The sequence below is a fragment of the Vulpes vulpes genome, chromosome 3 (genome assembly GCF_048418805.1).
Source record: "Vulpes vulpes isolate BD-2025 chromosome 3, VulVul3, whole genome shotgun sequence".
Classification (NCBI taxonomy): Eukaryota; Metazoa; Chordata; class Mammalia; order Carnivora; family Canidae; genus Vulpes; species Vulpes vulpes.
The window spans coordinates 61,290,293-61,304,189 of record NC_132782.1 but is presented as its reverse complement, the minus strand read 5'-3'; the positions used below and the strand labels follow the sequence as shown (position 1 = coordinate 61,304,189).

The window sequence follows — 13,897 nt, the reverse complement described above, 5'->3', positions numbered from 1 at the left end:
CATGAACATTAGCTCCAAACAATTTGTTTTATAGAAAAATAATAATTATCTATTGTTTAAATATTGCTACAGGCTTACCTATCAGAATCTTCATTCTGCGTAGTAGGAAACAGGTGGTAATCAGTTTTTCCACTCTTTCTTTGTTGAATTAGTCCAGCAGCAGGAACAGGAACAGGAACAGCAGCAGCAGCAGCAGCAGCAGGAGCAGCAGCAGCAGCAGCATATATGTTTTCTGCTCCTTCCATTTCACTACTCATGTGCTGCTTCCTTTCTTTTCCAGTCTTGAATGGAAATTTGATACTGTTACAACTTTATTCACTAAAAAGGACTTTTTTCATTAATTGTATCATTTGACTCTTAGTTTATCATAATTTTAATCAATAAAACTATCTTGCGCTTAACTTTATCATTACATGTAATTGCAATTTTTGGAAATTCTGCTTCATTTCTGTTGGAATAGAACAACATAACTTTCCAGAATTCCAAAAAGGACTTTCTTAATTTTGTGTTCATATCCACCTAACATTCCCAACTTCACCCCATCTGACCAGCAGATACAAAGGAATAAAAAGACACAAAAATCTGTCCTCTTCTGTCTTTACCATCTGGATTTTGCTTACACTGACAGATTTAAAGGATGTGACATTGTGATGCTCCAGGAACAAAGAGGAAGCTTTCCATTTCTGCACTGAGCTATTCTTTCCCCAACTGCCTTTTATAATTCTTTTTTCATTTGGATCCCAGGGCTATCAAAAAAGTCACAGTGTTCATTAAAATATGTGAACCAAAGTTCACCACAACATAAAAGGAGCAGAGCAAAACTGAGATTAGCGTAGAATTTTGGGAAATGAGTAATGCTCCCCAAATTTCACATTCCATAACCACAAAATTTTATAGCTAGAGGGTATAAAAGTAATTATCAACTTTAATCCCATTTTCTATTGATAATGGGAATAAAACCAAAAAAGGTTACATGATTTGTCCAAAGTTCCTAAAGTGGCATTACCTAGCATCAAAAAGATGATACAATTCCTTAATGCTGAATCAAATAAATGACCCAACAAGTTTATTAATCAGTTATGCTTAAAGTGTGACTTTGGCACAGTAATTTAATACCTTAATTGGGGATGAGGCGCTTAGCTAATTTTTATTTGAAAGGAGGACATCTCTAGATTTTGTTTATTTTTCACCTCAAACATCAGTTTTCTCCCTTAGAGTCAAATACTGAAGGTTTGCTGAAAATCTATGCTACCTACATGATAAAAGTCGTATGTGTCAAAATATATCATACTTTATTAAACAAGATGTAAAGATTTGACTCAACAAAAACATCTGAGAATGGTGATTAAACAAACACATATATGTGTATACACACACACACACACACGCACGCACACACGTGGGCACCTGGGTGGCTCGGTCAGTTAAACATCTGCCTTTGGCTCAGGTCATGATCCCCGGGATCTGGGATCAAGACCCGTGCATCAGGCTCCTGCTCCGCAGGGGAGCATGCTTCTCCCTTTCCCTCCTACAGCTGCTCCCCTGTTTGTGTTCTCTCTCTCAGTGTGAAATAAAATCTAAAAAAAATAATTTTTTTTTAACGTGGAGGAGATGCCTGAGTGGCACAGTTAGTTGGGCCTCCAGCTCTTGATTGCAGTTCAGGTCATGATCATGGGATTGAGCCCGCTTCAGGCTCCACACTCACTGGGGAGTCTGCTTCTCTCCCTTTCTCTCTCCCTCTATCCTTCACCCTGATCACACACTCAAATAAATAAGTAAATAAATAAGTAAGTAAGTAAATAAATAAATAAATAAATAAATAAATAAATCCTAAAAGAAAAAAGGAGTCTGTTTTTAAAACATGGGAGAAAAAAACTGGTGATAATGCAAATATTTGTTCTTAAAAATATCTCAAAAAGTGGTCGTGTTGGAATTTGAAGTTCCAAGAGTTTGAGGAAAGCAGAGAAGACTACACATACTGCAGCAATAAACAGAAGCAATAAATAGATTGGTTTAGATGAAATATTTGTTTATATCCCTTCCCTTAGTTATTGCTTCTTTTCCATTTTATGTATTCATTTATTTTAAAGACGTTATTTATTTATTCATCAGGGACACACACACAGAGAAGCAGAGACACAGGCAGAGGGGGAAGCAGGCTCCATGCAGGGAACCTGATGTGGGACTCAATCCCAGATCCCGGGATCATACCCTGAGCCAAAGGCAGACACTCAACAGGTGAGCCACCCACCCAGGCATCCCAACTTCTTTTCCATTTTATTGTTTATGGAAGTGCAACTTATATTTAAGCCAATAGATAAAAATCTTAGATATTATGATACATTTTTTAAAGATCTATGTATTTTAGAGAACAAGACTGATAGCATGAGAGAGGCACAGCGAGAGAGAGAAACTCAAGCAGACTCCATTCCATGCTGAGCACAGAGCCTGACGTGGGGCTCCTCTTCACAACCCTGACATTACAACCCAAGCCAAAAACAAGACTAGGACTCTCAACTGACCGTGCCCCCCAGGCACCCCAAGATAATCGCATTTTAAACCAATTTTCTCTACGGTTATTCTGGTTCATGAGGTCACAGGGTGCATAGCGAAAAGAGCTTTCCAGTTCACACGCCACTTGGGAAACTGAAAGAAACTTAAGGAACACAAATCTTAGGTTTTCCTGCATTCCTATCATTTAGATAGCAGAAATAATCTATTTCCGAACACAATTATATATTGAGATGACCCCATTTTATACATGAGCTTTTTTCTTAAGTGGAAAATCAAAATGGCTCAGATAATTGACAAAGACAAAAAAGTCAAAAGAGCAGCAGCAAAGTGAATCTCTCTACCTCTTTTTGAAGTTCAACTTTCTCTTTTTCCAAAGCCAGTTTTTCTTGTAACATGCCTTTCTCATTCTTAAACCTTTGCAGATTTTGCATATCTTGCTGTAATTCTTCTTTTTGATATACTTTTGATGTTCTGAAAGGACGTGGTGAAGAACTCACATTTTCTAATGCAGGTTCCGTACTTTTATAGTTATCAGTACTGTCATTATCTGCATATAATGGCTTCTGGAAAGAGTCTCGTATTGGTTTTGTTTTCTTGTAAGTGTTTGTAATAGCAGAAGTATCATGCCTTTTCTTCTGAATCATTTGTTTCGCCACATTGGAGTGGGCAAGCCGCAAATCAAAAAGGCTTTCTGGGTCACTATACGGAGGGATATAGCCAGTGTCTAATTTACTATTGGTGGTATTTTGGTTCAAACTTTTGGCCATCTGCATGTCAAACTCTTGGTCTTCTTTCACTTCAAATGTAACTAGTGGGTTCCTTACTTTATTTTCTGGATCGCTATCAAGACTCTCATTTTTGTTAAAAACATGCTCACCTGGTTTGTTATCATTTTCATGGGAAGAAAGCTTAGAAGATGACTGGCAAGCATAGTCCAGGGACCCAGAGTATGAATGAGAGAGAATAGCATTTTCGAGACTAGGCTCTTTTTGTTCAGGAAAGGCCTGAGGTACTACAGAGACAGACACTCCAAATTCATCTTTTTCCTCACAATCAAGTGTAACTTTTGTCACATTAGGAGGTATTTCCTTTAAGTCTGCTTCTTTAGAATTACCACGTAGTGGTTCTAACTTAGGATGAGTAATAATTCCGTACTTTTTACAAGTTTTACCAATCTTCTGCTTTAACTCTCTGCTCATGCGTTTCACATTTTTCCAATCTAATTTGCCTTGTTTCATCTGTATCTCCTCATACTCCTCGTGCACACGATGATGTTCTGAATGTACAGATCTATCACCCTGTCTACCACATTCCATATTCATTTCTGGTTCTCGAGCCATATTTTGCAGTTGCACAAGTGGAATGTTAACTTGCTTGGTTTGGCTTTCAGATGTCTTTTCAGCCAGGATACATGTTTGTAAAATAACTTTATCCTTAGGTAATCAAATACGGACAAAGAAAAATAGAAAATAATTAAAATTTAGTTATTAGCTGTTCCTAAGTCACTGGATTATAACTAAGAAGTGAGGACAGAAGAAAAGCATAAATCCATTCACTTATATTTTGTCAGGTTTTTCTTAACTAAACAACTCAATACAGTTACATCTACCAAAAAATGAATCGGATGATTTTTAATGTTACAAACTTAAAAACACTTTATTCCCTTGTATCTTAAACAGTGAGCCCCAACAATGCATTTCAGGAGTTTTTACAAGTTTGAAACCTAGATAATAGGCAAACTACATTTTTGGGGGGCAAATATCAATTAACATCAATCAAAGAAAAATAAATTCCTATATTTTAATTTAAATTATATACTATGATAGTGTTAGACATCGCTATAGATTATCTGCTTGTATCCAGCTCTAATATATTGTAATGTCCACTGAGAGTGCATGAGAAAAATATTAATAATATGGATTTCCTGTGCTGAAATAACTGAAAGAGTTATTGTTTAAATCCAACTACAAAGGTCCCATCCTGGAAGGTGTGATTCTACAATAGGCGATCGTGCTGATTTCATGACCCCATTCTCTCAAGTCAACTACACAGAGATCACAAAGCAGAATAAATCTTTAATCTTGGCATTTGTAACTGGAAATAGAGAACTGGACACTTTGAACCACTGAGAATAATCACTCCTTGTACATGAGTCTAAGTCAGTAGTCATCATTGTTATACTGCTCATAATTTCAACTGCTTAAACATGACTCAATATTTGATGCTACCTTCTTTATCATGTAAAGAAGTTACAAAAATGGAAGAAGCAAAGAATATTTAGAATTATTTTTGTCTCAAAAGAATTTTTTTTGCCTAAATTCCAAGGATGAAGTTTAGCTAAATTTAGTTACTAAAAATTACAACATTTTAAGTTTTGTAACTCGTAAAATTTTATAAAAACTGAATATTAAATTATACTCTATTGACTTCAATATATCCACTCAAAGAGTTTCACTTGAACCATGTAGTATTAGAAAAGCAGGGAAAACAATATGAAATCAGAAATTTAAAGTTTTACATACCTGGGGGTGGTTATTTTCACTTTTATCAGGCCTTTCTTGCTCTTGCTTTTGCTCTGATGCCACTTCTAAGTCTGGTTCTGACGAAAAATCTATATATTTAGTTAAAATGGACTACTTAGAAAGGTTAGATAAAAGCTATTACCTCTATAGAAATAGAAAATATCATTTATCACTGAAGAGTTTAAATTCATCTTTAGCTGAATATTTAAGAAATACTTCTAATTATCTAAAATTTCAACAAACCATTTGAGAAATACTAAACGTCACCAGGTTAAAGGCACACAAACATCTCCAAGATTCATTCACAAATTCATCCACTAACATCCATGAACAAAACAATCAGAAACAAAACAAAAGTTTAAAATCCAGTAGAAACATATAAAATCACAAGAGATTATTCTCTACTTTGTAACAGTACCTCTTAAACAACACCTTAAGCTTCAACCACAACGTTATTCATCATTTCCAAAATTATTAGTACTTTTCATGTCTGTATCAGTGTATATCCTCTGGGATACACTGGACATACATCCTGTGGGTGTATGTGCCCAATAAGTAAATGTTTCTGAAATTATTTTCCTCTACTACTTGACAAATTTCCTTGCATCTTTTAGGACTCAGACTGCTGTGTAAAGTCATCCTTGATTATGGCTATTCTTTCTCAGATAAAAATGTATCTCTTTCTTTGGGGTTACCTTAATACCTTACAGCTTTTTCTAGTGCACCTTCACCACCTGAACTGTAAACTACTTCTTTATGTATCTAGTTCTTTTGCTCCTACACTGTAGGGGACAATCTCGATGAGATAGAGAGAGAGAGAGAGAGAGAATCTTGAGTGGGCTCCACCCCCAGTGCTGAGCTCCACCCGGGGCTCCATCTCACAAGTCTGAGATAAGACCGGAACTGAAATCAAGAGCTGGACACTCAACCGAATGAACCGCCCAGGCATCCCTGTAGGGGACAATCTCTTAAATCATCTTTCAGTCTTTATGTTACTTAGTACTTATAAAAGCAAACAGTCTTTATGTCACTTAGTATTACTCACTGAGTTCCCACTAAGTGATGGATAGGGGACCGGGTTTAAAGAAGCATAGAGATGTAAGGTGTCAGGAATAGCTTTCCTAGACATAAGGCCTAAACTGAGACTGTAACAGTGACGTCAGACAGATTCAAAGGGATTAAAGGGCAGAAAATGGGGAGAGCATGCAAGGCTGTAGTAAGACAAGGGAGAGAAGCACACAACAGGGTAAATATTTGTCTAAAATAGAGAGATCACAGAGGAAGACATCACTAGCAGTTCAGGATACCAGAGATAAGGGCGGACGGTATAAAGGGCTAAAGATGAAGACTTAGGCAGAAGTCAAGATTATGAAAGCTTTGTATGTAATTTTAAGATGCCTGGATATAAATATGTTTTCAACAGTGGTTCACGGTCGTATATGCATTTGAGACAGATCACTCTACATACTGTGGGGAGGGATGAGTGTGAGGGGCACTGTGATCAAAGACAGGAGATGAATTAGAAGGTAGTAATGCAAAACAAAGATGATACACACCTCAACTGACTGAATGGTTCCAGAAATATCCAGAATATAAAATCATCAGGGCTCAGTACAGAATAAATCTGTATTAAGTGAATCAACAACAATGCTGGCATCAAGGGAAAAGAGATATAATTTTACATGAACTGTTTTATGTTGCTTGCATGTACTTTGTAACTGGTTTTGTTTTACATTTTCCTGTGGTACAGGAGCCTACAGGTGTTTTCTTTTTAAAGTCCTGTTTCTTGGATCTACCAAGCTCACAAAGAAGTAACAGCAAACAAGTCACTTGTATAGATCAATAAATTTGGATTTACAGCCTATACTCACTACTCCTGGAGATAACTGAAAATCTTTAGAAAATGAGTTGATTCTAGAAGAAAGAAAATAACAAAACTACAGGAGTGAAAAAATATTATATGATATGTTAGTACAGACGTGACCATATGACTGATAAAGGACACTGGATTAACTGATACATTAAGTAGAACACATGTTAGATGTGGTTAATCAACTGAACATCTTAGTAGAATTAGAACTGACTTTCCATATATTCTTTTTAAATGATATTTGATACTTAAAACCAATATTCCTTAGGAACTCTTTACTCATTTAAAATAATAAAACAGCACCTGGGTTGTTCAGCCAGGTAAGTATCCAACTCTTGATTTCAGCTTGGGTCATGATCTCAGGGTTGTGCGAGACTGAGTCCTGCAGTGGGCTCCGTGCTGAGTGTGGATCCTGCTTGGGATTCTCTTTCTCCTTCTGCCCACCCCCCTCCCTCCTTACTTTCTGACACTCTCTAAAAAAGTAAAATAAAAATAATCAAACAAGGAGATGGACTATGCCTACATAGCTGAGAAGAGGACACTATGTAGTAAATTCTCAATGATTCCAATTACTGCTGGGAAAGTCAACTCCAAAATAAAGTCATAGAGAATATAGGAAATATTTTAATATTCTGTTTGGGAAGGTGCTTTTGTTTGTTACAGTGAATATAGTGTGACCAATACTTATGAATTTAGAGCTATAAAAATAAAGCTAAGAAACTATGTTGTGAGTAAACAATCTTTACATCTCTACCTAGTTTTCCCAACTGGTCCCCAAATTCTAAATCTAATCCCACTACCCACTCTCAAGTGAAAGCTGAACACGAGCCTAAAAGAAATTATTTTCTCCTAATTCTCTTTCTTATTTATATGTGGCTTTGGTTAGAGGAAGAATGCAAAAATGTCTTGCTGAAAGATGCTCTGTTTGGTGGCAGGTTGCATGAAAGGAGTAAACACAAAGTAAATTTTACCACAAAATTATTTTTGAAAAATCAGAACTATGGTGAAATCATGAGGACGCTGAACTCTCTCTGATTCTTTACCTTTTTTGCTCTGTTTTCTAGTAGCAATGATTTGCACAGGCCATGGAGCACAGAATTCTCTAACTGAAACACAGCTCCAATATTAATATTTTATCTATTAAGGTCGTCTGTCCAAATTCTGTGGATGCTGACTCATTTTTGATCATTGGTTGTGATACAAATGGGCATTTATTATCAACTTTCAAATCCCCAGTTCTTTGACAAGTCTCATTACTGAGGGACAAACTAGAATCACAATCAGAAAAATCTGAAAACAAAGTTTCCTTTATTAGAATGTAAATAACAATACAAACTTAACAAAATTGTACAAATTCTTTTGTTAGAGAAACAGCCACAAGTCCTGCTCCTCTCCCAGACGCACTACTTACTACTCATTCGTAGCTAATTATATTTTACGTGTCCTATACTTGGCATTCACACAGATGAATTTAACTCTCTCATTTTCTCTTTTTTATTCTCTAGTATTACACAGTTTAATTCACTCACCAAGCTCTATTACATATTCTGTATTCCATAAAAGCTCTGTCCATTAATAATAAAGAGTCTTCAAGGTCTGAATGTTTTTAGTAACAAAACTGATGTCTAATCATTTATTTTATGTTTAAATATGCATTTTGTGTTCTAAAGACGTGAGTTTTAAAAACTTGTGATGAATGGTACTATTTTAATAATAATGAGATGGTCTCTCCTCAATGCACCAACATCCTCAGAATTTAATTTTTGGACAAATATCATATTTATATGAGAAATCAAAGACTTGGGTAATATAATCCTTTCCATGTAAAAACAAAATAAGTCTCAGTCCACACTGAGATCCAAAAACTACAGCGCCATGAAACAGAAAATGAATATATAACAAAACTATTGTCCCTTTATAAACAAGATTGGTCTGATTTAAACCTCTTTAAGACAAGGGAAACAAAAAAGGAAGAAATGCAGAAATGAAACTTTAATGCCCATTTCATCACAAGGGCCCCTTTATCATTTTGCATCCATGAACCCTGTACATGGTTTAAATCAGTTCTCCCATGTCATCTGAGAATCCCCAGAGTCCCAAGATCCATCGATTCACAAAATCCAAGAGGTGAAAACTATCTTCACAATCGTACTAAATGCTATTTGACATTTTCACTCTCATTTTCTTATTAAGTGTACAATAAAGTTTTCTAAAGATAAAATGTGTGATAGCATTGCAACTCGCATGATCAGTGGATCACAGCTCTAATGGCTAACAACATGAGATTGTGTATCCTTGTGTTTTAAATGTTTTAATTTCTAAGATTGTAAATATCAACAGATATAACCCACTTAAGCAGACGTTCTTTGGAATTCTCAATAATTTTTGAACAGTAGAAAAGGACCCTAGGCTGAAAAGGTTCAGAATTACTTTTTTAAAAGATTGTGTCTACCAAATATTAAGATACAACTAATTCTGTCCCACATTTCTAATAATCAAAGTCACCACACACACACACAATCAGAACAAGTGTTTGGCTTAAAATGATCAATATAACAACACAAAGATGAAATGAAGTTTTAACTTCATTTAACACAACTGACATGTTAGCAAGTGAAGCTTTACTCTGGGTAAAAGTCAGAATTCAAATAAGTATGGTGAACACCAGAAAAATCTTAGAGTCTAATAATTAACTTCTGGGAACCCCTTAGACGTAAAGGAATTCCAAAAAAAAAAAAAAAAAAAAAAAAAAGAAGAAGTAAAGGAATTCCAAACCGGGGACATTAGGATTTCAAAACTTAAAAGCAGAAACTTAACTAAAGCTTACATTTTTAAAATCTCTTTTTCTTATGCTTGGAAATATCTTTTGTTCAAACGTGGATATCAGCAATGACATCTACCTTATTTATGTCACATCCTTCGATTAAATTTGTCTCACATAACACACACAAAGAAGAATTTGGTATAAGACGATGGGCATTTCAATAGTTTAGTGCACATCTTTCCACTTTCCAAATTTTCCAATTACCAAGCTTTCCAAATTTGTACTGTAAAATTTACCTGATCTGGGTGTTTGTTTATCACTCGTTGCAACTGCTTCAGTAGGAACAGAATCTTTCACTTTAGTGGGAGACTGGATGGGTATTGAAACAATATGATTAGAACAATGTACATTTCATACAATCTGTAGTTAAAAATTCAAAATAAAAATACAAAAGCTTTACCTCCCAGTGACGAAGATCTTTTCTAGGAGAATCTAAAACACAAAAGGGACATGTAGTTAATTATACGTAAATATGAAAGCCAACTATACATTCCTGCAGTTAGGATTAAGCTGAATCCTCATGCTTGGCTTTCAAAGTGATTACATTAGGCTTTGGTCTTGATTCTAGAGACAGGAAGGTGGATTAAGACAGCAACAAGACAGAAATAGGAACCCGTTATAAATACTATAAAAAATAGAAATATATGTTCAACATAACATGCAGTTAGGATTCCAAAAGTAAGATGATGTTTCAAATGAAATGACTAAAACAGAAATCACTAAATGATGCACATATACTAACGTGAACATGCTGATTGATGGGGGAGAAAAGCAATCTTTAATCAGAGGAACAAATGATGACTCTGAGAGGATCAACGTGAAAGCTGATGGCAGAATGCAACAGCACATCCTGATTGCAGTACAGCAGAATCATCGATACCATTCTACTACAAGTATTTGCCATGTTCTTCAATTTGTCCCGTAATTTAGGCAGTACGCAGTTATGATGAATGCATAATTTATTGAATGCGTAATTTATTTGTCACCAAAAACAGTGTTATGAATTGATCAGCCTGGATATACTTGTAGGGTAATAGTCAATAAAAGTATTCATTTTTGTCTATACCCATGTGGGCCACTGGTATGCCTACATTTCTTGTATCCTCTAGTTTAGCCATGTTAAAGTTTCTTGACCCACGCACGCAAGAAGGTATATAAAACACGTCTAAGAAATAATGTATAATAAGCTTTCAATATGGAACCATGACTACTACCAAAATGAAAAAAATCAATTTAATTGCCACCGAATTTTTAGATACTAAAAATCTTTTGTATTTCAAAATCAGTGTCATATTTATTGATAGTAACAATTTTAGCATTTAAGGAATGGACCCTATGATTTCTTTATTTTCCAAAATTAGTTTGATTTGGTAGACTATGTCAGTCTTGAAAAGGTTTCTCTGAAACAGCTATCATCCCCCAAAATGAGCTATCTGAAAAAAAGAACACCCATGCTTCCATATTCAAATTAGTCTCATTTGAATAATGAATATCAAAGCAACATATATCTTTGAGGTCCAATAGATTTGAGGAAGATGAATGGTGGCTATGTTTTATCCCAAGTCTAGCACTCCATTTGCTCTCAGTATTCTTGGTGGAGCAGCTGTGATCTAATCTGTTTCAGTAGAAATAAACTCAAGGTATCTAAAAAGTGAGTTCTTGGGCAGCCCCGGTGGACCAAGGGTTGGTGCCACCATCGGCCCAGGGTGTGATGCTGGAGACCCAGGATCTGGTCCCACATCGGGATCCCTGTATGGGGCCTGCTTCTGCCTCTGCCTGTGTCTCTGCCTCTCTCTTTCTATGTCTCTCATAAAAAAAAAAAAAAAGTGAATTCTCTACAGTTTCCTCACCAACTCCAAAATTTCCTAGCTAAGGCTTCTTTCATTTTTCCCTCTTTCCCTTCACTATCCCCTGTCTTCAAAAGTAATTTCTGGGGGCACCTGGGTAGCCCCAGTCAGTTGGGAGTCTAGCTCTTGATTTCAGCTCAGGTCATGATCTTGGGGTCCTGGGATTAAGTCCCATGGTGGGCTCTTCACTCAGCAGGGAGTCTATTTAAGGCCTCTCTCTCTCTCTCTCCCTTTGCCCCCTCCCTGCTCGCTCACTCTCTAACATAAATAAATCTTTTTAAAAAGTAATTTGTGATCTATGGTCTTGATTTTTTTTTTTTGCTTTTACAACCGTTTTATGGATTTTCTCCACCACTTCTTTCCTCTTTGTTTAGCAATAGTATCTTACATCTATACCTTCTATTTCTGTATCTCCTTGCTCCCCTCTGGTTATAAACATGTTCAGAAATAAAAACAAAATAATTCTTTTTCTTGACCTTGTTATGTCTTGAACTATTCAACAGATCTTCCAGATTTCTCTACAGGAAAGTCTATACCCATGCTACTGAGCACATGACCCAAGGACCACAGACACTGCCATGACCTGAGAGGTCAAAATGCAGATTCCAGACCTGATGTTCAGTGTGCATTGTTAACAAGGTCTCAGGCGATTCCCTATAATTTGAGAAATCCTGGGTCATACTGAACGCTGCCGCTGTATTCCTTTACCTTAACCTTCTAGGATCAAGCCTCAAATTCATCACTATCCATTCTGAAAGTGAAGACGTATTAAAAGTCATAAATGTTCTAACGGACTTTTTATCAGGGCTAAAGCTTCCCTGATCTCCACCTAATTGACCCTGCTCTCTTTTTCCTTCCAATTCTTTTTTTTTTTTTTGCACGAAATGATACTAACTTACGAAGTACCACCATTTTATATGACATAGAGGTACACATATTTATTTATTTAAAAGATGTTTTCATTTATTTGACACAGAGAGAGCATGCACAAGCAGGCAGAGCAGCAGACAAAGGGAGAGGGAAAAGCAGGCTCCCAGCTCAGCATGGCTCCATCCCAGGTCCCGGGGATCATGGCCCAAGCCAAAAGCAGACCTTCAATTGACTGAGCCACCCAGGCACCCGTAACATACATACATTTATAGCTGACTAGGACATAGCTCTGCATAATCAGCTAGGTCAATCCATAATGTCTCCCCAACAGCGAGAAAAACTGTTAAGAGTGGGAAAATTTTGGTACACTACTCTGACAAGTTTGGGTACTGGAAGCTCACCTGATATCCCCACATTTCAAATAATTTGCTCCTCCTTTTATTTTTTTAAAGATTTTATTTATTTATTCATGAGAGACACAGAAAGACACACAGAGAGAGAGAGAGAGACAGAGAGAGGCAGAGACACAGGCAGAAGGAGAAGCAGGCTCCATGCAGGGAACCTGATGTGGGACTTGATCCCGGAACTCCAGGATCATGCCCTGGGCTGAAGGCAGGCACCAAAACTGAACTACCCAGGGATCCCCTGCTCTTCCTCCTAAAAAAATTCTTTCATTTGACCACCTTCCACTATAAAGCGTTGCTTATTTTCCTCCATTTACTCCCTGCACTCTCAGCCATTCTCATCATTCCCTCTTTGCTCTTTTCCAGCTATTTCCAGGCATTCCTTAGGTCTTGGAATACCTGGAAATGGAACCAGTAATTTAGGTCCTCTAGCCATACTCTCAATTTAATCTGCAGCTGACACCTGATAAAATATAGAACTCACCTCCTTTTCTCACCTTTCTCCTTTCTATGCATGTAATCGGTGATTTTCTTTGGAAATTAGGATACATGAGAATTTCTGTTTTAAATCAACATTCTGTCAAACGACTTTTTATAAAATACAATTCGTACCTTCTACTTGTTCATTGAATATACTTTGCCCTTGTTGATCTGCAGCTCCAGGTAAACAATCAACAGATTTCTTTGGAAGTCTTGCAGAAATACTCTGTTAAAATTAACATCAATAATGAGTTGCATAAAGATTTCCAAATCCTTTTCTAAGAAAATATTCAAATGTTCTACTTTAATCGCAATCAGACATACAAATAAGAAAAGCATGTATTGAAAATCAACACATTTAAAAACCTCATCTATGCTCTCTCAATTAAGTGCACCTTTTCATCTTCATTTGGCCATCAACTCTAACTGAACATGGAAGGCCAGAGTAAATATTTTCACAGACAAGAAGACTGACTTATACATACATTTCAACAAGGAAATAACAAAACACCTAACTCTACTTTGTATTCTCCACCAGGATACAAGGACAGTAAAACTATTGAAAC

At 36.3% G+C, this 13,897-nt stretch overlaps 1 protein-coding gene across 2 annotated transcripts in view; it reads right to left on the bottom strand.

Moving 5' to 3' along the window:
• Window positions 1-13,897, bottom strand: part of LOC140598236 (uncharacterized) — a 128,552-nt gene that overhangs the window by 35,031 nt on the left and 79,624 nt on the right. For both annotated transcript variants that reach the window (XM_072752645.1, XM_072752646.1), the window contains 6 exons: window positions 13,464-13,557; window positions 10,131-10,162; window positions 9,967-10,039; window positions 5,037-5,125; window positions 2,856-3,947; window positions 79-281 (listed from right to left, as the gene is read on the bottom strand). In XM_072752645.1, the coding sequence (XP_072608746.1) occupies window positions 79-281; window positions 2,856-3,947; window positions 5,037-5,125; window positions 9,967-10,039; window positions 10,131-10,162; window positions 13,464-13,557 (1,583 nt within the window). The remainder of the gene's footprint in view (window positions 1-78; window positions 282-2,855; window positions 3,948-5,036; window positions 5,126-9,966; window positions 10,040-10,130; window positions 10,163-13,463; window positions 13,558-13,897) is intronic.